The 24076-nt window shown below is 38.9% G+C and overlaps 1 protein-coding gene across 3 annotated transcripts in view; it reads left to right on the forward strand.

The window, feature by feature from the left end:
• POLD1 (DNA polymerase delta 1, catalytic subunit) overlaps nucleotides 1–24076 on the forward strand; it is a 31040-nt gene extending 6964 nt beyond the window's left edge. For all 3 annotated transcript variants that reach the window (XM_026710738.2, XM_026710736.2, XM_026710735.2), the window contains exons 10-28: nucleotides 1732–1898; nucleotides 5436–5540; nucleotides 5777–5917; nucleotides 6074–6184; nucleotides 8516–8707; nucleotides 9945–10033; nucleotides 10389–10505; nucleotides 10935–11048; nucleotides 11410–11557; nucleotides 13304–13399; nucleotides 14364–14501; nucleotides 16314–16489; nucleotides 16967–17119; nucleotides 18117–18219; nucleotides 18422–18554; nucleotides 19399–19512; nucleotides 20674–20726; nucleotides 21596–21693; nucleotides 23730–24076. In XM_026710738.2, the coding sequence (XP_026566523.1) occupies nucleotides 1732–1898; nucleotides 5436–5540; nucleotides 5777–5917; nucleotides 6074–6184; nucleotides 8516–8707; nucleotides 9945–10033; nucleotides 10389–10505; nucleotides 10935–11048; nucleotides 11410–11557; nucleotides 13304–13399; nucleotides 14364–14501; nucleotides 16314–16489; nucleotides 16967–17119; nucleotides 18117–18219; nucleotides 18422–18554; nucleotides 19399–19512; nucleotides 20674–20726; nucleotides 21596–21693; nucleotides 23730–23826 (2345 nt within the window). In that variant the 3' untranslated portion in view covers nucleotides 23827–24076. The remainder of the gene's footprint in view (nucleotides 1–1731; nucleotides 1899–5435; nucleotides 5541–5776; nucleotides 5918–6073; nucleotides 6185–8515; nucleotides 8708–9944; nucleotides 10034–10388; nucleotides 10506–10934; nucleotides 11049–11409; nucleotides 11558–13303; nucleotides 13400–14363; nucleotides 14502–16313; nucleotides 16490–16966; nucleotides 17120–18116; nucleotides 18220–18421; nucleotides 18555–19398; nucleotides 19513–20673; nucleotides 20727–21595; nucleotides 21694–23729) is intronic.

Raw genomic sequence — 24076 nt, forward strand, 5'->3', positions numbered from 1 at the left:
GTATTGAGGGCAAATTTGAAGAGGGCAGAATTTTACATAGTGGAAGTGGGGAGACTAATCATTTAGAGCAGGGGTCGCCAACCTTTTGAATCTCAGGGACTACCAAACTTAATTATTTTAAATCCTGCAGACCACTAATGTGAATTTTGACTGACATGGCTTGCTGACATTGGTGGGAGAAAGAGAGAGCTGAACTCACCTTGGAGGGCTGGTGATTCTATCTGTCTGTCTGTCTATCCTCTTTCTGCCTGCCTGCCTGCTTGCCTGCCCCCCCTCTCTCTCTCTCTCTCACGCACACACACAGATCCCTCACCCCCCACCCCCTCCAGGCAGCCCCATTCCCATCCTGCCTTGAGCTCCGTTCTCAGAGGGGGGGAAGAGATCCAAGGAGGACTGGTGATTTTCTTTCTTTCTCTCCTTTACACACCCCCCCACCCCCTCCAGGCAGCCCCATTTCCATCCTGCTTTGAGCTCCGTTCTCGGAGGGGGGAAGAGATCCAAGGAGGACTGGTGATTTTTTCTTTCTCTCCTTTACACACACCCCCACCCCCTCCAGGCAGCCCCATTCCCATCCTGCTTTGAGCTCCGTTCTCGGAGGGGGGGAAGAGATCCAAGGAGGACTGGTGATTTTCTTTCTTTCTCTCTTTCCCTCACACCCTTCCACTCTCCAAGCAGCCCCATTCCCATCCTGCTTTGAGCTCTGTTCTCAGTGTGGGGGAAGAGATCCAAGGAGGACTGGTGATTTTCTTTCTCTTCCTCTCTCTCCTTCACACACACACCCACCCCTTCCAAGGCAGCTCCATTCCTAGCCTGCTTTGAGCTCCAATCTCAGGCTGCAGAAGAAGCCTTTCTCTCCCTCCCCACCCCCCCAATTACACCAGAAATGAGTCTTTGCTGGCGCAGCCTCTTGGAGCAGGATGCCTTGCAGGGTCCCAAAGACTCATTTCTGATGGAATTTGGGGAAGAGAAAAAAAGACTTTTGCTGCTTTCCTTATGTGCAGCCAAAAGCAGAAGACGAAAGAAGCGGAAGAAGCAACAACCCGGTGGCCATTCCTGGGCCATGTGGGCAGTGCAGCCTTATGTTCTCCCGCAGCCTGGATTAATTGCTTTGGGGGTGTGTGTGCTTTGGGATGGCATTTCTCTGCGAACCACCAAAATTTTCTCAGCCCAACAGTGGGCCACGGCCCACTGGTTGCCAACTGCTGATTTAGAGTCCCATTAGGTAATTCTACATGTAAGTTATATAAGAATTGCTATCATGTTTAAGACCCTGATAAGGAGATAAATATTGGGTGAAACATTCAATTGGTAATAAAATATATCAAGTTAAGCTTAGAAGCAGGAATAATTAGCAGCTTACACAACAGAAGCTCATATAGCACACATACAAGATTGTATTAGCTATATGAGCCAAACAAGTCCTTTGGCTAAATAAAGTGGTGTCTGGTTTAATTATGCAATGCTTTATTGATTACAGATTAGAATGATCAATTACTCATATTGTTAGATGCAAGTTCTGCTTTGCAAATTAAAAGAATGGTTTAGAAACAGATCCACAGTTCTAAAAGCTTTGAATATGGACTCTGAGGCTCTCCATTTAAGTTAAGTTAGAACAATAAATTGCTCATAATTCAGATTCAGTAATAGATGCTCTTGAGAGTAAAAGGTTGAGACCGTTCTTATGTTAATGGTCTCTTCTATACCTCATCCCTTTTCTGTGTTTCGGCTCAGGCATTTTTCCTGAACCTGAGAAGGACCCAGTAATCCAAATTGCCAATATGGTTCTACGCCAGGGTGAGAAGGATCCATTTGTGCGTAATGTCTTCACACTACAAAACTGTGCCCCTATTGTTGGCTCTCAAGTGCTTTGCTTTTCAAAGGAGGATGAACTTCTCAAGGTAATGCTTATATTATCTTAGATCTGTGGACTTGCTTAGAGCAATATTTTTCAAACTCAACAACTTCAAGATGTATGAGCTCCAGTTCCTAGAATCCCCTAGCCAGCGTATTTAATATTGAATGTATAGGTTTAGGATTTGTGTGTTGGTAATATATCTCATTCTAGATCATATTTATGTAGAAATACTGAAACTTCAAAAGATCACACAAACCTTAGGCACCATTGTAGATAATATGGAATGCTGTGCGAAGTTCCAATGTGAACTGTGAAAGTGATGATAAGGGATGCATATGTGTAATCTAATGGGTAAGACAAGACAGTTCTTACGTGCCAGACTGAAAGAAGAAAGGTTAGTTATTCCAGATATGAAAAATATTTCCCTACAAAAAGTAGGGAAAATAATACCTGAGACATATGGAGGAAAAACATCTGAATAGATTGTGTAATTTCTACTTATTCTACTCAGTCCTCCCTCTCTTAATTTGGCCTGGGGTTGGTATTACATGAAACTTTGATTTACTATACCTTGGAGCAATGGCTTTTGTATGTAATGGACATAAATAAGTCTCTACAGTGAATCCTCCTCCAACTGAATGGGCATTTCTTTATGACTTTCAGTCCCTCCCTCCAACTGGTCCATTAAAATGAGGCTTATTATATTGAAAAAAATGCAAATATCCAAAGTTGAATGTGAACAAAACATAATATGAGAAGAAAGATTTTAAAAGCCATTGGTTTTAAGATACAAGAAACTATTTTATAAGATTGTAATTTCTGAATAACGTAGTTACTCGCATAAGTACAGGGTCTTTCCATTCTGATCGAAGCACTTATGTACTTGGGGGGGATGATGGAATAGTTGTATTTCTCCTGAATTTACATAGTAGGACCATGCAAGATTTCTGCCTTACACTCATGCAGAACTGAGAATTAAACTAAACAATAAATAATTCTAGGTCTTCCAGTTTGAGCTTCTTTGGCGACAGACCGAAACCTCGTCTCTCCGAGGCTTCGATCCGTGCTCGCCACTGGAGCCCCCCGAGCCGGCTGGTTTCGGGGCTAAGCCACCCTGTAGAGGTGGTGAAGAGGGGGGAGACTGCCTGCAGGGTTGAGGAGAGCCGCATCTCTCCTCCCCAGCTGGCCATTACTCCTTTTCCTGAAGGCGGTTGTAGCGGTGGTCAGAAATGGCCACCACAAAGAAGAACAAAAGCAACAAATAAGGTACCCTGGAATTTAAACTTAACAACATTGTTCCCAAAGAAGATTTTGAAGCTGTGAAGGAGAGAGAGAAGGGAAAGGATTAGGTTTTTTCTTCCCTTCCTTATACTGACAGCTAAGAGACTTAAGCAAGAAACTGAAAAAAAAAAAATCCACTTCGACATTAATAGGCATCTAAGCTGAAAATAAAAGTCAAAAGGATAAATAAAGATTTCTGGACATTTAAAAGGTTTTAAAAGCTGGAAAGGAGAAAAAAAAAGAATAGAAGGGCAGGATCTGGAAAAATGGAGGAGACTGCCTGGAATTAAGGAATGGAACTGTAATTAAAAGGAACTTACAGTGAAATTTTAACAAGATTCCTCAAAGATACATTTTAATGGAAACTTGGTAACAAAATAATAGAACTCCAGGAAGAGAAAGTGGAAAAAAGAAGCAAGTAGAAACAGCCTTGGATTATTTGGATTACTTGGTGATTTTTGGTTTTTGCATCTAGATGACTAAAATTAACTGGGTGTTGTTTAAAAGTTTTTAAAATGGTATCACTCTTAGAAGAACTTAAAATGGAACTTAAAAAATGGAAAGAAGATGCACAAGAAGGAAGAAGTTCTTTTGGCTTCGTGTTTCAATTCTTAGAAATGGAGATCTGGAACTATGAGAAGCAACAAGAAACGCTTGCAGAACAAGAAGATTGGGACAAAGAAGAAGCCATCTTTAATGATCAAATAATTTTAAGTGGGGGGAGAAAGGGGGGAAAGAGAGTGAAAGGTTTAAGATAAGAAAAAACAACCAAAAGAAGAACAATTTGAAAGATAAGTATAATATTAGAAAGCAACAGAAGAGGGATTACAGATGAGAGAGTTAGAAGTAGAGAGACGAGTGGGTAAAAGGGGGAGGGAGAAGAAGAGGGGGAAGAAGGCAAGGAAAAGAAGTTGTAAAAGACAGAAGCAAGATATGGAGAAACAGGGAAAAGATATAAGGATTGTAACCATAAGTTTGTTTAGAGATAATGGGTGAAAATTTAATTGTAAAAGGGATTCTGCAAAGGTACATATGATAGCTTTGTTATATTACAAATATAAATAACTTTAGAAAATATGATGATGGATAAAATATTTATTGTAATGCAGTGGGATGTTTGTTAATAAATGAATTAAAATGATGAGAGAATTAAAAGGGAATTTTTTTTTAATTATTAGTAATGATTTATAAAAACATAAGTGAGAAATATGGGGAAAAAAAGAATTAACTATGGAAAGTTTATAAGTGTTCCCAAGGAAGTATGATATTCAATTGAAAAGAAATGTTAAAGATGTTAAGATTTTAATGCATATTAATGATAGAATTGAATTGGAATGGAATGTGTTTTATTTACATATATATATAATTTGTTCTTTTTAAGAATATATTGTCTATTTTAAGAATGTACCAAGCAGAATTCAATTGGAAGTTATGTATTATATTGAATGCTATAATCTTAAAGCTATACATTGAAGCTTAAATAAGAGCTTGAATGGATAAAATTAAAGGATATAAAGGTGTCATACTCTAATTGGTAACTACAGGGAAAAATGTGTTTAATAAGAAAAGATAATGTGAAATTGTAACAGGACAGACAAAAATATAAATATAATGATTTTAATTGAGATAATCAAAACAAAGTTGAGAAAATTAGAAGAGGGGAAAAACTATGTAGAAAGTATAAAATGGTAATAAAATATGGAATAGAATATAAAAATGAGCATGAAATTGAGTTCTGTGTCCGTATGAAGAAGTGATAACCTGGGACCATGCTATTTTCAAAAAAGATGTTTTATTTGTATTTTGTTTTTGTGAAAACCCAAATAAAATTAAAAAAAACCCAATAAATAATTCTGGCCCAAATGTCTTTGTAAATGACTTCAATTGTTTCAGATTCTTCTGATGAATCTGAAGCTGATATGCTTCAAATCAGCTTCTAGTTTCATCTTTATGTGCATGCACAAGAGGTCCACATAGGCTCATTAAGCATTCTAAAAAATTAAAATAGGGATTGGCTGCAGCTCAGTGTTTCATTTGGAAGCATTTGATTTGCTTTGAAGAAAAGATAAAGGTAAGCTGAGATGATAGAGAGCACTCCTTGGAGTCAGTGCTGCAGGAGAAGCAGATTTCAGGTTTACCCAGTTGACTTTTGATACATGGATGTTTTGTAGCTGGTCATGCTCATATTGAATAAGTAGTCACCTGTAGCAACTGTTTTGTAACAGCATCTGCCATGCTTCATGATCCAAATATGTTCTTAGGTCTAAAAGGCCTAAAAATTAATACATGTTTTTTTTAGACTTGGGCAGAATTTATACGAACTGTAGATCCTGACATCATCACTGGCTATAACATCCAGAACTTTGACCTTCCTTATCTCCTCACCAGAGCCCAAACTCTCAAGGTAATCTGCATGTTTCCTTCTGTAGTACTTTTTGTTTTCATCAAATGATTTGTATTAAAAATATTTCACCAATCTATAGAAAGGATTACTAATTGAACCAGGAATCCTTTTTTTATATTAATATTTTAATGCTCAACAAAGTCAACAATTAACACCATACTGTAATCTTAACTATAAATTCTCTTGCCCTGCCCACACCCTCCATCTATGCTTCACAGTTTTTCCTTCATTCCTAGGTCATCCCATTTCCTTTCCTGGGTCGTATTCTTTCCCGCAAGTCTGTCATCCGTGACTCTTCCTTCCAGTCTAAGCAGATGGGACGGAGGGAGAATAAAGTCATTAACATGGAAGGGAGAGCCCAAATCGATCTACTTCAGGTAAACAAAAAAGCCCCCACCCCCATAGTTCCATTTTTACTGATGAGAAATTAAAGCTGAGGCTGTGACAGCTAGGGGCTCTCAGATAAAAGGCGCAGTATTTTGCCTATGGGAACATGCAGTCTCATAATTTACTAGCTTTTCCTCTTCCTGTAGGTTCTATTGAGGGATTACAAATTACGGTCCTACACTTTGAATGCTGTCAGCTATCACTTCCTGCAAGAGCAGAAGGAAGATGTCCAGCATTCCATTATTACAGACTTGCAGGTAACATTTGATAGTCACGTTTTGCAAGTAGTGATTTCTCCTGGTATGAATGCTCTTTTGTAGTTGTTACTGGTTTTGTTATCCCATTGCCTCTATCTGTCACATGATTGATTCGGGTGACTATCATGTGGTCTGATACATTGTATGGTAGAAATGAGAAATCCAATCGATCTGTCAGGTCTCTCTGTCAAATATGCTATGTCTCTAGTGAATCTCCTCTCCATCCTTAAAGCCTATACCCCGTAGGGAATAACTGCTTAAAGATATTCCTCTTGAAGTATTGGTACGTTCCCCTATCATTTTTTTCTCAGCCTTATTTAAAGTAGTGTACATTTTGAAGTCATAAATAGCATCCCTTTTTAGCAGTTTATGTTCCTTCCTGTAAGCACAAAGGAACAAAATGTTGATTTTTGCAGGGCTCACTTAAAACTGTATGGAGGCAGAACAAGCTTGCATCTGCACTTCTCTTTCCCTTTTTGTTTGTGTGCCCATATTTTTTTTTTCTTCTAAGACCTTCCCTGATTCCTTGACTTCCTTACATTTGGGGGAAAACATTAAAATTTCTGTCTTACTGGGCCAACCGAGTGTATGCTCTTTCTAGTATTTAGAAAGGACTAAGCAATACATAGCATGTGATCTTGATTTTGTCATTTTTCCCTTGATTTTTGGCATGGCATTGATTTTATGCTGCAGCCAAGGAGTTAAATCATAATACTGCAGGTAGGATGCAGCAGGGTTAGATAGGAAGATGGAGAATTCCCCTGGACTGGGAAGTTTCTTAAGCCTGACATGTGTGCATTATGACAGCAGAAAGCCCTTCTATTTCTTTTCGATACACTTAATTCTTAAGTATTTGCTTCCTCACTCCTTTATGAAAGGGTTTTTTTCCTTTAGAAATTTTATAATATGCTTTTTCAAGCAATAATTCCATAGAAAAACAAATAAAACCAACTATTAAACAGTCATAAACTTTTCAGGAGAAGAGATAACTAGGAAAAAAACCCTTGTATGTTTGGCAGTAATCCCTTGTACCTCAGATAATAAAATTAAACAAAATAAAAGGCACAGTCACAATATCAAAAAGTTATCTTGACTTGGACAAGTTCTTTAAATCTTGTGGATCTGAGATGGAAAAGTCAATGTATTATACAACCTAAAATTACATCAGGTGTCAGGATTTAATAGACTCTGGTTCTTAATTTCTCTGTAATAGAGGGAGCAAGGGACACAAATTGTCCTTGCTCTTGAAGGCCAGCACAAGGCTTTCATCACTGAAAAGGATCTGTGTCAGATGAATTAGAAAAGCCCAATAGCCACTTTGTGCCGTTTTGATCAGGGAACATAAAGGAAAATGGATTAAGCGGTACACACAGCTGATGTCTCATCTTAAGGAAGATGACATATTTTGGGCAGTTCACCTTTCCCCGATCAAGTTAGACACGAGACTGTCCTCCGTGATCCTGCTAGCTTCGCCTTTTCTCTTTGAGAAGGAAAAATGTGATGAGACAGGTGAAATGTGAGGTGCCAGCCCATTCAGGGTAAGGGTGGGAGGTTGTCAGCCTGGCAAATCAATAGTTCCTCATACCTGCCATAGAGTGTGGGTGCTCAATCTTTTTTTTCTTTTTTTGGGGGGGGTGCGTCAAGGTTCTTTTAACATGTTTTATTAAGGCTGCATGTGTACATAACAAGGTGAAAAGTGAGTGCCAGCCAAAGGGGAAGTGCATATGTCCAGAGTAAAGCACGTACTTTTCTTTAACCTCATCCACTACATTTCATAAATTGATTCTCTCTCATTCCACTCTCTTCCTTTATCCAATCTTAAAATCTTTGTTTAATTTAAATGTATATATTAAAAATTAACAGTTGATGAAGAAGTTAGCTTTGAGCTGAACTTCAACCAGTTATCCTTGAGGTGAACCACTGAGCAGCTAATGGAACTATCAAAAAGTTATTTCTTCTTGGTCTGAAAAGAATGGGGACGGATCTCAGCCAACCTATAAAACCAACAGTTAAGAGGACTATACCATCCTTCTCCATTCCCATACCAACTTACTGTCTTGATTACTTTGCTTCCACTGTTTGGAAAACATTACATGAACAGCTTCCATTACTACATGGAGTTTTCCTGTTTCCCTATAAATTTGGCCAGCTTTGATACTTAAACATACATATATGCATACATTTCTTGGCTCCTGTTTTTTCCTCTCAGAAATAAATGTTTCTGTTACTTAGAAAGGAACCATCTAGATGAATTTAATCATTTTTGAATTTATTTGTCCGGAGCTGAAATGATATCTCCTTGTCTTCCTCCTGACCACCTTTGACTTGCAGAATGGTTCAGATCAATCACGTCGGCGACTGGCTGTGTACTGCCTCAAAGATGCTTACCTGCCACTGCGGCTTTTGGAGAAGCTCATGTGTGTCATCAATTACATGGAGATGGCGAGAGTCACTGGGGTACCTCTTAGCTACCTCCTAGCCCGGGGGCAACAAATCAAAGTGGTGTCCCAACTTCTGCGGCAGGTAAGAAGAAACTGATCTTTTGCCAACAAGGCTAGGAGATCATGAGCAGGCAGGGGGCAAAGATCAGAAGCTCAAATCTTGGGAAGATATTTACTATGAAATGTGTGCAAAGAAGTATAGAGTATAGCTGTCCACTGCCTCAAAGAGGCTTATCTACTGTGCCTTTTGAGAACACCCCATGTGTGCCGCTAATACCCCATGAAGATGGCAGCTAGCTCCACATTTATCCAGTAGCAAGTTTATATCAATTTAATTCTGTAGACATAGAACTGTTGTAAAATAGTATTTCCTCTTGAGAAGGACCTAATAAAATTGCATTCACAACTGAAGAATTAAAAGCGCAAGTGCAATATCAATATATGGTCCCATTTTTATTACTTTACTACTATTATTAATTACTATTTTATCTCACCCTTACTCCAGAGAACTCATGGTAGCATATATTCTCCCACTATCTCACCTCTAATCCTAACAACTGTTCTTTAAAAAGGGATGGGCTAATGGATATTTCACTAGTAAGTTATGTGACTGATAGAAGACCCGAACCTGGATCCTTTTGTCATCTTATGAACCACCATGTTGGTTTTCTTATCAGTCATATTTATGTCTTGCTACAGTCATGAACAGACTCTCAGTGGCTTTAGATAAAACTTCTACAAAATGTCTCATCCTTCCAGTTCTTTTTCAGTTGCCCTTCATTGCTTTCTGGATTTAGAAACCATGTGATTATTTTTTTTCAATTTCAGCTGATGATACTTGAATCCAGCTATTTTGCTCAAGCTATTACCATTTAGGCTTAGAATATTCCATGAGCCAATCCAACCATAACTGGTTCAACGAAACAAAATTAAAACATCATGGTTTAATTTGTGAACCTGGCAATTGTAACTGTTTGGATGTAGGCTTGGATTGTAAGCTGATTTTTTAAAAAAAAATGACAATATGAAAGAAACCTGAAAAATTATGGTGTATAAATCACAATTCATCAATAATAATTAAATGTGTAGCAAATTATAAGGCTGTCAGGAAATGTGACCATTTTTAGGGTTAAAAGTTTACTCCTCCCCATCCCATTCTTACTGAGTGGATGTAGGGAATTGAACTTATTTTTCTACCAGGTATATTGAAAATACAACGGATAAAAAAGAAGCATGGGCAGTACACTTATGATAGGATTTAATGGATAGCAGAACATAATAAGAATTGCTCCAGAGCTGATATTTTTCTCTGTTCAAAGGCTATGAAGCAAAATCTGGTGATGCCAGTGGTGAAGACAGAAGGTGGGGAGGACTATGCAGGTGCAACTGTCATCGAACCTCTGAAAGGGTAAGTTTTGTAAGTCCAGAAATTGGGGAAATGAGAATTTTCTTTATTACATTAATGGATGCGAGGGTGGGAAGGAATATCTGTGTGTGTGTGTGTGTGTGTGTGTGTGTGTGTTGTACTCTGGTTGAGAGGTGTTGCAGAAATGCATAAGTAAACTTCATAGCATCGTTCTAAAGTGTGATTCTTTTTGCTTGGTTTGGTTTAGGGAGATGCATGAACATGGTTCAGGCCATGTTAAAACAAATCATAACAACATTAAATATGAATCTAGTTATTGCGCTTGTCTTCCACATATAAATCATGGCTTCAGAGAGGTGGTGGTATACACATTTAAACAAAAATATTTCTCTTTTAGCTATTATGATGTGCCAATTGCAACTTTGGACTTCTCCTCTTTGTACCCTTCAATCATGATGGCTCACAATCTATGCTATACTACTCTTTTACAACAGGGGGCAGTTGAGCGCTATGGGTGAGTGAAGAAAGTATCTTGCTAACCTCTTACTCAGTTACCTGGAGAATTGAATGGGAGGGAAATAATAAATGATAAAATTTATTAGTCCACGTTTTCTGGAGTTGGAGAGACAATAATGACTTCTTAATGCTTCATGTTCCTGGCACAATTATTTTCTCAAAAATTTAGCTGATTGGTTGTAAGCCTCATTATTTACAAGATTGTTTTATCAAAATCCAGAGTGCTGATACTCTAGTTCTTCTCCAACAAAATCTTATTGTAGATGAACTTAAGGGATTTAAAGCAGGAAGGGGAGGGGACTAGGCAGGGGAGATTGCTATGGTATGTCATTGAGGTAAGATATAGTTTAAACTGAGATGGTAACATTTAAACTATGGTCTGGATTAGATTACTTATGATCTGACCGATTGTTTCCTGTTTTATTAGGCTTTCCCCAGAGCAGTTCATTCGTACCCCTACGGGGGACCATTTTGTGAAGTCATCTGTTCGTAAAGGTCTTCTGCCTGAGATCTTGGAGAACTTGCTGGCTGCTCGTAAGAGGTGAAAAGGGAGGAATGTGGGAATATAGGTCATAATTTAGCATGTAGATTACAGGAACAGAAATGGAATACTTGAGCACAATAGACCACATTAATAGCTCTGGTTCAGTCTTGCTATCTCCAATTAAAATGTCAGGAAGCAGGGCAATACGTAAGATGAGAACATTACCTAAAGCACTGGACAGCTGTTCTGGTCAGAATAGACATTTATTGGCTTGGATTACAGTATGTTTTATATGAACACAGAGCCATTGGCAGGAGCCTGAATCCATAGATATTTCTGAACATAAACCAAGCTGGTAAGGGAAGCTAGTAAAGAAGAATTGGTGGTTTTACCTCATTCTGTTCCCTCTTTGGCTAAGGGCCAAGCTAGAATTGAAGCAGGAGACTGACCCATTCAAGCGACAGGTGCTGGATGGACGACAGTTGGCTCTCAAGGTCAGCGCCAATTCTGTTTACGGATTCACTGGGGCCCAAGTAGGCAAACTACCTTGCCTTGAAATCTCACAGGTAAGCCTGATCTCTGTCAAAGTTAGGAGACTTCTGCAGGATCTATTTCTGAATGCTGGAAACCCTTGTTATGTGTCTCCTATTGGGGCAGTTGTGTATCTACACAGGACACATCCAAATAAAGTATTTGCTATTAGTTGTCACTAAAACTGATTCCACATTAATTGTCACTAATTAATTCCAGTCTTTGCCCTCTTGTCCCTTCACTTGCTAATGACTTGTGCTAAGATTTTAAAAACTATTTTTACATTATAAACTGAACCAATGTTTTATAGTTGATCAGCTGAAACTTTAAAGCAAGCAGAAGGATGGAGAAAAATATTTTAATTTCGTGTGAGAAGCTAATGCAGAATTGCCATCACATGATTTTTTTAAAAAATAGTAGACAAATTCCTGTCTAGGACAGGATAATCTAAAATAGCCATTTCTAATTTGGACATTTTAGAATATAACTTCCACAAATGTCAACTGGCAGGGCCAAAAATGAAGGGTGATGGTAGCTGTAGTTGCGCAATATTTGGAAGGAGTGATGTTGAAGATTTGTATGGTGACAACTATGACAACTAAACAAAAACTCTGAGATAGATGTGCTTTCTCTGAAAAGATAGGCAAGGGGAAGCCCATGACCTATGTGGGGTAGCCTAAGGGGTCGGGTTATCTATGCCCGAAAACAAAATGTTCAGCTTTTGCATCTTGATTGTTCTAGCTACAATTCTACAAGTTTGGTTAGATAGCCAGAAGATATTTGCTTGGAAACTAAGCAGGCTTTCTAAGTGGGTGGGGAACTTAATGTCAAGAGATCAAATTTCAGGGTTCACTATTTTCTAGAAACATTGTGGGAGAATTAAATATTGTTTTTAATTCTCTGATTTAGAGTACTATTGAACATTGTCTCTATAAAATATATGTACTTTTTAAAAATTGTAGCAGTTTAAAAAAAACACTTTTGACTGTTAGGGAGGAGCACATTGAGAAAATGATTCAGAGGAAGTGCTTTATACTAAATGCAAGCACAGCACCTCTCTATTATTTGTCTAATGGAAGTTTGGTTTTGCCTGAGTTCCAAATGAGCCTAAAAACAGAAAAGATGCCACTGCTTTGAAGAATCTACTAATTAATGCAATTCTTGAAGCATTGACGTTTTTTCCCCAGAGTCCTACTGATTGCTCAGTTTTTACTCAGTTTAGATTCTCTGAAAGTCCTTTTGCAAGCCCTGGAATTCCTCTCAACAAGAGAATATTAACAGCCCAGTTGCTACTCACCAACTAGATTTCCTATTAGAGGAAGTGATAAGAACCAGCTTACTGGGTCGCAGTCAAAAACTGCCTCCCCGTTGCAAAAATATCTTCCTTCTGCTGATTTAATTAAAAGGAAAAATGAAAGCATATTTTGTAAACCAGATGCTGTCGTTGTGATAAGCTGAAATGCCTTCTAGTTGTTAGAAATAATCCTTTATTCTTTTTCTGTTTACAAAAATTCTGTACAGTCGATGCCCTTACCTGAGTAGGTATTGCTAAAAAGTTTTTCTGGATTTCTTTGGGAAGCTTACCTGGTATTGCCTACTTCTACAGAAGAATATAGTTTGTAGCAAAAATGGTATTTATAAAAATATATAATCAGAGAGAAACTAGAAAATATTTTTTTTCAAACACCAAGTATTTCTATAAAGGTAAAATTACTGCAACTAAACCTTTTTGTTTGTCTCTTCAAAGATGAAAATAATGCTTGCTAACTATTCCTCCTCAGAGTGTGACTGGGTTTGGGCGTCAGATGATTGAAAAAACAAAGCAACTAGTAGAATCCAAGTACACTATTGCCAATGGATATAAGGCTGATGCAAAGGTGAGTAGAGCAGGGCAAACATTTATATTTCAATAGTAATGGACAGGAAAGCTGAAAAGGCAATGTACTTTGTAGAATAGCAGCATACAGCTTTTTTTGCTGTTAAGGAATAGATCAGTTGGGTTGTGTATGTTAATGATTGCAGCATTAGAACTAAAATTGAATAACCTGTCTTTTCTTTAAAAAAATTAACACCGTCTATCAAGCTGAAGGCAGCCAGGGAAGAAGTCACTAGGTTTTGGGAGAAGTCTGAAATACTTGCTTGTGCAGAGATGAATTTGACATATTTGAAATTAAGCAAAAGTCATACGAAATTCAACTGAAGAGCACTTCTGGCTCTAGAACTAAGGTTGCCCATGCTTGCCTTAGAAGAGAAAGTATTTGCTATATTCCAATATTGGTTAGCATAAAACCTGTCTTGTCATCTTTTGAGATCTTGTCAATGCATTCTTTACACATTTCTTTGGCAACATGTAACCGTATGTGGGAATGACTGAGTGACAGGAAGAAGACAGACTAGACAACCGTTATGCAAAAGGTATCTTAGCCCACAAAGATAATGGGGGTGTGAGAGCATTTCAGAAGGGATTCTCCTGAGTTTACTGGCAAGTAAAAGTAAAGGCTGGGAGTAAATGCTTTCTGAATTGCATGAACTTAAAATGAATGCTTAAAATAAAGATATTTCCGGTATACCTGGCTTATGCTTCTTGCCTGGTCTACTTCAAAGGGCTGACACAATGTGATCATATTTCCAATGATTCTAAGGATTGGGGCTACACATTGGAGGGAATTGCATTTTCTCTCTAAAGGGAACCGGGGTGGAGAGGCGGAACTGACAAAAAGAAGAGTGGTGGTATGTTATGTCTTTTGACAAAGGAATCTAGTAGCTGTTTGGTATGACTGAAATGCTCCGATGAGATGAAGAAGGACGAGAGTTCTTGAAGATTTCATTCTTCCTTTGAAGGTTATATATGGGGACACAGATTCAGTGATGTGCCGTCTGGGTGTGGAATCAGTTGCTGAATCCATGGAAATAGGCAGGGAAGCAGCAGCCTGGGTTTCCAGCCATTTCATTCCACCTATCAAATTGGAGTTTGAGAAGGTACGTTTGATGATATTGAAGTAGGTTTGAATAAGCACTTGACACAAGATTGTCAAGCTGTTTTGGTCCTTTCAGGTGTGTCCAAGATGCACTCCTGAAATTATGTTTCTTACACCTCTGAAGAATATCTATTCAGGGAAGCTTCCACCAATAGGATATTATAATATTAAGGTAAATTCTGTTATTGAATTCCTTTCCAGACAACTTCATATGTCCATGTAATTTTCTTGGCCATTCCCCTCTTCCAGAGCATTTCTTTTTCAATTTTGTAATCCAGCCTAAAGTCCTGGATTTCCCGCTAGATTCTTATTTGTTCCTGCTTTTGAGGTCTGCCAAAATTAGCTGGAGAACCACAACCCGTCAGGGCACTTTTTTGTAAGAAGCAGATAGTGAAGATAGAACACAATGATACTGAGATAATGTGGAATAACAATAAATGTTCAGAAGTTTTAATCAAAATTTCCAATATTAAGTCGTTCAGTGAATATTCAAATGTCATACTAGATACTATTTTAACTATGGGAACTCAGTTAATTAGCACATTTTTGTTACATGCCTGGAAAAAAAAAACATTTTTAAGAATGTGCTAGTGGCCTTCAAACTACTATAACTCCTTAGACATACAGCTGAATGGTCGATTTTCAGCTAAAAATCTTACCTCTCTACTTCAAAGTCTTTCACTGAGAAGGACAATTGAGAGTTTTGCTATATTGAATTTTATTGAATTGAACTGAATACTTTACTTGGCCAGATGAGATTAGACACACAAGGAATTTGTTTCTGGTATAGAAGCATATGCAAAGCAATAGAGAGAGTAATAATAATATACTAATTAAAAGGGGGACGTAAAGAAGATAACAAGAAGGATAAATAATAATACAGCCACACAGAGCTATGGGAATTAGGCTTTTAGCAGAGTGATGGCACAAATCATCTAGTAGTTTTGACTACAATGCCCTATAGCAGTGTCATGAGGGAAGGACTTGAAGCAATTCATGTCCAGGATGTGAGCAGTCTGCAGATATCTTCTCAGCCCACCTTTTGATCTGTGCAACATACAGGAGATGCTTCTATGGAAGTCAGATTCATTGCAACTATTCTTTCTGCAGTCTTGACCATCCACTGGTGTCTATGCCTGTCCTGTTTGCATACATATATTTCTCAAAGCCAAAATGGGATCTTTGTACCCTTTGTCCAATCTTATTGCATTTCCTAAATTTTACTTCTTGTCACTTCTTATTCCCTTTCACACGGAATACTACCAAACATCTTTCCAAGTCTACTTAATAGGCTAATTCCTTTTTGGTTTCTTCATTCACTCTTGATACCTTTTCGTTGCTTTCCATTCTTCTTGTCTTTAGACAAGGTGCCACCCATATGAATATGCTAAAGAAATTGTCTACTCCATAAACAAAGTGGAGTGTGTCTTCTCAAATTCACAACTTGCATTCACAACTTGCCTCCAGAAGTTGTGAATTCTCCAACACTGGAAGTTTAAAAAAAAGATGTTGGATAACCATTTGTCTGAAGTGGTGTAGGGTTTCCTGCCTATGCAGGGGGTTGGACTAGGACTATCTCCAAGGTCCCTTCCTATTCTATTCTATTCTATTCTATTCTATTCTATTCTATTCTATTCTATTCTATTCTATTCTATTCTATTCTATTCTATTCTATTCTATTCTATTCTATTCTATACCAGACAGTTATTTCTTCAGTTCCTGAGATCCTATTCAAATTAAATAGTTGGATAAATCATCTGAAATGGAATCTGGTTTTGGGAACTATACAAAGCCATGATGTTTTCTCTACCAGGTATATTTTCCATATCTCCTGATCAATAAGAAGCGCTATGCTGGCCTGTATTTTTCTTCCAACTCTGACATGCATGACAAGATGGACTGTAAGGGCATTGAGACTGTGCGTCGAGACAACTGCCCCCTGGTGGCAAATCTTATCAACACCTGTCTGCAGAAGCTGCTCATAGATAGGTCTGTAAATGTTAGGAATTGTGTCTGATGAGCATCTCCTGAGTAGCAGGAATTTATTTGTAGAGGGACAGTATTAACAAATATTTGTAACTGCTAAACTATATTTTGAATTGCAATATTTCTGACTTCTACATAAGGTGGGCAGTGTGGGAATTTCAGTCCATGTCCTCCATTCCCCTTCCTTTTTTGTCCTCAGAGCAGCTCCCTGCAGTAGGATGGGCTGAGAGAGAATAACTGGCCCAAATCATACAACGAATTTTGCAGTTGAGTGGAACAATTTGAATCGGGGTTTCCCCAGTTCATTGTAACATTCTGAGAGGTAGACTATACTAGCTCCTAAATTGACACATTGCCCCTTTGGTTGGAGATTTTTTTTATCCCCACTCCCACCCCAGCCTTTCTCTCGTTTGCAAAGCTCAGAATTTCTGTTCTCCTCAAGAGGACATTCCTAATTGTCACATGCCCTGTACTTTTCAGGGACCCTTCTGGGGCTGTCACCCATGCCAAGGAAGTGATTTCGGATCTGTTGTGCAACAGAGTTGACATTTCACAGTTGGTGATCACCAAGGAATTGACACGCACTGCAGATGAATATGCAGGGCGCCAGGCTCATGTGGAATTGGCCGAGAGGTGAGTTGAAAGCGAGAGAGAATTCACTTTTTAATTCACTTTTTCTTATTTAAAAGTGCAACAAGAGTCCTCTAACTTGAAGATACTCAGTATTCAGACTTGGAGGAGGTAGAATAAATCTGTTAAACAACCTTCGATTGATCCTGTTCATTAGTTCTTTCCAAGTCTAATCTAACTAGAAATAAATCTCCAAGGACTTATTCCTAGCCCTGCAATAGGGCTAGGAATAAGTCCTTGGATTGAACCTGGTACCTTTTGCATATACAAAACATATGCTCTCTCATCTATGTCTGGCCCCTCTCTTGGGATTTGATAAGGAAACTGTTATGCAGCGTTGAAGGTTTGGAGCTGCCTCATCTCTCTCTCCCCACAGTCTTGCTAACCTAAGTGATACCCACCCTGTCTGTCTTCAGGACAGCGGAAAAAGGTGTGTGGGCGTGGGGTGGCCAGCCAGGCATGACTGAGGGGAAAGGCAGAAATAGTCGTGGTGAGTGCAGCTGCAAGTGGAACTTCTGTGACACCCACTCCTTGGCTCTGGGCTTCCTGTCTTGGCTTCAGCCATGTCATCCGCCACCCAGAGACACCTGGGAGGTAACAGGGCCCTTTTGGCTGCTCCACTGCCTCTTGATAAACAAAAGTTTAGAAGGTGAAAGTGCCCCGTTGCAGCCACATTTGTGGAGAAGACTTGACACTGGCTATACTTTCTGCTGTATAGTTTCTATGCCATTCTCCATCCCTTCAGCCCCTTTTGATTCCTTCTCAGATACCTCTCTGCTCAAGGAAAATACTCCACTTGTCAAAACTTTCCATCTCCCATGTCTGAAATGTATAATTCTCCAGAGCTTCTTATTCTGCTTCCCTCTTCCTCAGTCCACCCTGACTCTGTTTGGGCTTGATTTGCAGTTCCTTCTGAGATTACTCAATTCCAGGCTGCCTTCATCCTTCATACAATCCTTCACTTTCACTAATGTGACCTTCCTATCACCTTTCCCTTTAGGATGCGTCGGCGGGATCCTGGCAGTGCTCCCAACTTGGGAGATCGAGTTCCTTATGTTATTATCAGCGCTGCCAAGGGTGTTGCAGCATACATGAAATCTGAAGTAAGTATGGAAGAAGGAAGAAAAAAAGAGTAAATATTTCTTCCCTACTATTGTCAGAATGCATGTGCATTTGAGCCAGTTAAGTGGCTTTCAGCCTTCAGTAAAGGGATAAAATAGCTTTGTCCCGAGATGTCCTAGCATTCTATTTCTGCTCCTGTGTCTAACAATGCTTCTTGCTTGTGTCTTTCTTTTCTTTTTTTAGGATCCCATCTATGTGCTGGAGAACAACTTGCCCATTGACACTCAGTACTACCTTGAGCAACAACTAGCTAAGCCCCTCTTGCGTATCTTTGAGCCTATCTTGGGAGAGGGCAAAGCTCAGAATATTTTACTGAGTGAGTGTAATCTTTGACCTTCAACAAAAAATCAAAATACGACCTTGATTTTGACTTGGAATAACAGGTTTGGTAGGGACCTTCACTCTGGACTTTTAATAACAATTGAGACCATTAAGCTCAGGCTGCCTTTTTTTTTTTCAATTGAGCTATAGGAAGAAAGGCAGCTGAGATATTGGATGAGAAGGAGCAGAGATACACTAAATGGTCTATGGGAGCACCTGCCTATTATTGGTTAACTTTGGAAGCTAATTGAGGGCTTCAGACTGGGAAGCCCGAAAATCAAAAGCATCTCAGATTGCTGCCAAGAAAACCATATAGGCATGTCACCAGGAATCAAGCTTGATTTGAAGGAGACTATCTGTGAGATTGACTGATTGGGCAGGTAAAATTTGGGAGATGCCCTGGGTAATTGGATTCATATATTTATTGGTACCCCACCTTCATTATATTTTTATCAACAACTCAAGGCATCCTATTTTCGCCACAATGATAACCCTGTGAAATGAGGTGAGCTGAGAAAATTAGGCCCAACACCAGCCAGATTTCGTGTCTAAGGCAGGACTAGAACTCATGTCTCCTGCTTTATAGTCTGCTGTCTTAATCAGTAGACCAAACTAGCCCTCTTGCTTTTTTCACAACAGCAAGAATATTTTTTGTACAGGGGCTTTACTTTTGTAAGCTGCCCAGAGTCACTGAGAGTGAGTTAGATGTCCATATACGTTTTCTTGATAAATAAATAAAAACATGACTGACTGGGCAGGTGAAATCAGCAATATTTTCCCTAATATGCATAAAGATCTGGATTGTGGTGTGTATGATCCTTCATATCTTTCCCTTGCAGAGGGAGAACACACTCGTTGCAAAACAGTATTAACAGCCAAAGTTGGAGGACTCATGGCTTTTGCTACTAAACGAAGCACCTGCATTGGTTGCCGGGCTGTGCTCAACCACCACGGTGAGATCCTGCCTCTGCCCACATGTCTTCTCAGAGTCCATTAATTTCTTTTTCCCTTCCCCCATACCTCACGTCTAACCAACAGTGCATGTTGCAAGTTCCTATTGCCGGAACTTGCCACAGAGTACAGAAGCTGCGCCTCTGTTACCAGCAGGAAAACTCTTGCAATAGATCAACACACTTCACAGTTTGTGACTTCTGCTGTTGTCCCAGTGCTTTCAGTCTCCTTGAAATTTATAGGAGAGAGAAAAGTGCACATTATAGGAAAAGAGATGAATGTTCAGAAGTTGGCATTTGCCTTGGATGAATATGAAGCTAATAGGCAGCAAAGCTTACTACCGGGATTCCTGGCTTCATTGCGAGGAGATTGATTTCTGGAACATGGTTTAACACAGACATGTGCAACTTCCGTTGGTTGAAGGGCTGCAGCAAACTTTGCACGTCATGTGTTAGAGGATGCAGTCCAAAAATGGAAGGAGTCAGGACTTATTTTGGGAACACATTTCTGAATGAAACTGGTGTTTTACACTTACGCAAAACTTAATGTATCCATGCTGTACCCTTAAACACTACAAAATCTAAAAACAATGCAAAGTGAATTTTTTAAGCCTACATATTTGTGATAGGGTGGTTCTGGGGCTATGAAAAAGATTTCTGGTGATCTGTACATTTTGCATTCAGTAGAGAAAAAGCTTGGGAACAAGTTAATTGAATTATCTTGGAAAGTTTAAAGAAGATTTCTTGAACACTTCAAAAGGGAATATCAGAGTTCTTTTTGTGGTTTCCTTTTGTGATCCCATTATCTTTGATTAACCGCAGTTAATCAAAAGGCAGGTGAATAACAACAACAAACTGGAAGAATGAATAACTTGAGATTAGTGAAGCAAGTGACTTAAGCGACTCTTCATCCTCCCAAATTACACTGAAATATTCTGGGATAATTAGACTTTCTGAAAATTCTTTCCCAGAGGCAGAGATCATATAAGTGCCAGATGCAAGTAAAATTCATCCAGCCCATTGTTGCAAATAAAATGTAGTTTGTTGTTTCTCTGTGCCTTCCTGGTTTGCTACTTCCCTCCAGCATGAATTTGAGAATGTTACTCCATGTGGCAGAATAGGGTGAATGGATATGCTTCTTAAATATATTTTGCTCTTCAACAGGCGCTGTGTGCAAGTTCTGCCTGGCTCAGCAATCTGAACTTTACCAGAAGGAGGTAAATGAATTCATGATCAGGCAGCTTTAGCTGGCTTATAATCCACTACTAAGGACTAATAGGCCTGTTTCCCTGAAAAAGGAGAAATGTCAGATGAAAGAAATGTTGAGTTTGCAAATCACAAATACTTGATTTCACTGGGAGGTGGGGGGAGGGATTATTTTAAGATTAACCACTTGGGAACTGTTGGCAGTTTGAAAGCAGAATATTCTGGTAACAACATAAGGACAAAAAGTCTGAACACAGAAATCAGAAAATCCCTAATATAAGCAGTCCTGTCCTAGGTCAGGGGTAAATCTGTAGAACCAGATTTAACCTCTACCTTTTAACTTAAACCTCTCAATCTTGATTACCACAACCTAAACTGAGAAAAAAACGTCAAAATACAGATGCCATTTCACAGGGATAAGAACAGCGTTCCCTATGTCCCATTGTGATCAGAAAATTATTGTAAATAGATTCCTGCCTTTATTCTTATTGTTCCCTTTGCATATTCTTCTCCATTTCTATGGGATTCCCCCTCCCCCTTTTTTCCCTTTTTAAAAAATTCATAACATGCTCTGACCTAATTTTTTCAAGTGTGTTTGTTGAATAGGCCATTATGGCCAGATTTGTACATGGTGGAAAGTACAGACCAACCTTACGGCTTAGCAGGAGTGTGATCTGGACCTTTTTCTGGGCTCCCCATTGCAACACGGATATAGTAATGTACTGCCTTACAAATCTACTTTGAGGATCCCAACATGCATAACATATTCAAAGTAGTTTGAGGCTGCAGTGCCTTTTAAATGCTGGGTCACATCCACGGGAGAACGGCTTGCTGCTCTGTCTTGTGGTTCTTCCTCTCCCATCTTTCTTTCTCCCCATAGGTCACCCATCTAAGCTGCCTGGAAGAAAAGTTCTCTCGTTTATGGACACAGTGTCAGCGTTGCCAAGGGAGCTTACATGAAGATGTACTGTGTACCAGGTGAGGACTGATCACCCACCACACCCTCTTATGGCAGCACAGGCTCTTGTATGTTCCCACGGGATATTGGGATAAAATATGGCTTTATGCCACCCCCCCCAAGTGTTTACAACTGCTTATCAAGCTGGTTAGGGATCAGCAAACAGATGGCTCCCACGCAGAGGTAGGGGGCGGGGGTATACCTGAAGCCATTTATTGCCTTTATAAATATAGCACCTGCCAGCTGGCAAAGGGATTGGGAGGGAAAAGATAGAGCTTCATGTTGTGGTAGTCAACATGTGTTAGCTAGGTTGTCTGGATTTAGAGAAGAGTGTAAGAGAGGTACATTTAAATGGGATATTGGGACAAGCAAAGGCTGGCTGCTAGAATTTAAGAACTTTGGGGGTAGAGTCTTGATGACATAAATGGGCTTCTGACTGCAATGCAGAGTAATCATTTAAATTTTCCTTTACATTAAAAACAACACATTAGTATGTGTAAATAGATAACAAGCACCATACTCCCCACCCACTCACCCCATTAATTTTCTCATTGGAATAGGTTTAAATTGTGCATGATACCCCAAATGGAGTTAATTAAATTATTATTGTGTTCATGGTAATGAGTAACATTCCAACAAATAAACCATATTATGATTTAACATAATAGCCTTGGTCACAAAGCATCCAGTGTCAGATTTTCCCACAATATGCTATATCATAAATTATCCTGTTTGAAATCTACTCTATGCTAAACTCAGTCCCCGCTGTTTTTTTATTTTTTATTTTATAGTTATAGTTTGTAAGAAGCATTTCTATGGAGGGTTATTTTAGAACCAGAATCTTCTAGCTTTCTGTCTGAAATGAGGGTATACACCAGTGCTTTTTAACATATGGACTTGGAATCCACAAAGACTTCTTTTGGAGTCTGCAAAATCAAGATTATTTGCCAGATCTTGAGGATGTTTGCAAAAATGTAACCATGCCACTCTTATTTTTTATTTGTTAAAAATATATATTTTTTAAAAATGAAAAATATGTATGTTAGTATCTAATGGTTTAATACTGTTATTTTTAAATGATTCAACAAACAAATACATTAATTTTAATTTGCTAAATATAGTAAATATCAATAAATATAACTCATATAAACAAAAATTCTATAGAGGTCCTTTATATATTACAAAAATTCTACTTTGGCAGTTACGTGTCTCATCATTTAAATTTGTCAGTTACCTTTAACTGGTTGAAACAGTGCATTGTATAGTAACAATGTCTGAACTAAGGTACCTCAAAGGGCTAATTTACAGAGTGCACCAAAATCCAAGACCCATAACTCCCATGTGATTGAAATTTGGCAAATTTGTGGTTATTGTAAGTGCTGCCACATTGCTACTTGCAGATTCAATAGACAGGTCCCACCCAAATTCTCTGGAGACCAAGTAGGCTGGTCCCACAATTGACTGCTGAGGACTGCGAGCCCTGGTCAAACTAGCAGGAAGTCAGACATCTCTGCTATTCCCACTAGGCTGTTTTTGGGGGAGGAGCGGGGGTTGGGGTTTTTGGGGGTGGGGGGTGCTCTTGGTCGTTCTGTCTCTAAGTAAGGAAAATCTCTGAAATAGCTCAATGGATCACAGGTTGTCTAATAATTTTTGAAAATAGAAAAGGGTTCTGAGAGCAAAACCTTTTAAGAAATACTGGTGCAAACTATTCTGTTTCATTGTCATTGCAACTAAAGCCTTCCACCCACCCCAGCCACCTGGGATCCCTTCAGAGGTGTTGAGACTTAACCCTAGAATTCCCAGCCAACTTTTTGGCTATGCTGAATAAGAATTCTAGACGTTCTTAGTTAAAGGAGAAAGTTGATTTATCAAGATAGAGACAATCCAAAAAATAAAGGCTCTCTTCTTGCAGGAGAATTATTTTCTGTCCTCACCCCCCCCCGCCTCCACCCCCCAAATTTCTGGATTTCACTGACAAAAAAAAATTGCCATTCTAATAAAAAATGCAAGTTCTTCATTGCTCTAATTTCTGGATTTTTCCCCTTTTTTCCTTCAGTCGTGACTGCCCTATCTTTTACATGCGGAAAAAGGTTCAGAAGGATCTCGATGATCAAGAATTGCTGGTTTCCCGCTTTGGCCCCCCTACTTGGTGATTGCTCATTCTCATCTGACGGGAACTACATACACCTTTTTACATCTAGAATCAAGGCACAGCCACATTTAAGAAACTGTCGGGAAAATTACTGGCATTGGCACTGTTCTACATTGTCAGAATTGGGGAGGACACAAATTTTGCATATTGCAGGAGAAACATAGCTTGGTTCCGAAAAGCTCCTTTGTAAGTTGTGTGTTTGTAATATAAATTTCTACAAATAAAAATTAGCTCTTTTTCTTACACGTTAT

This window comes from Pseudonaja textilis, chromosome Z (genome assembly GCF_049901715.1).
Source record: "Pseudonaja textilis isolate UNSWEBS1 chromosome Z, rPseTex1.2, whole genome shotgun sequence".
Lineage (NCBI taxonomy): Eukaryota > Metazoa > Chordata > Lepidosauria > Squamata > Elapidae > Pseudonaja > Pseudonaja textilis.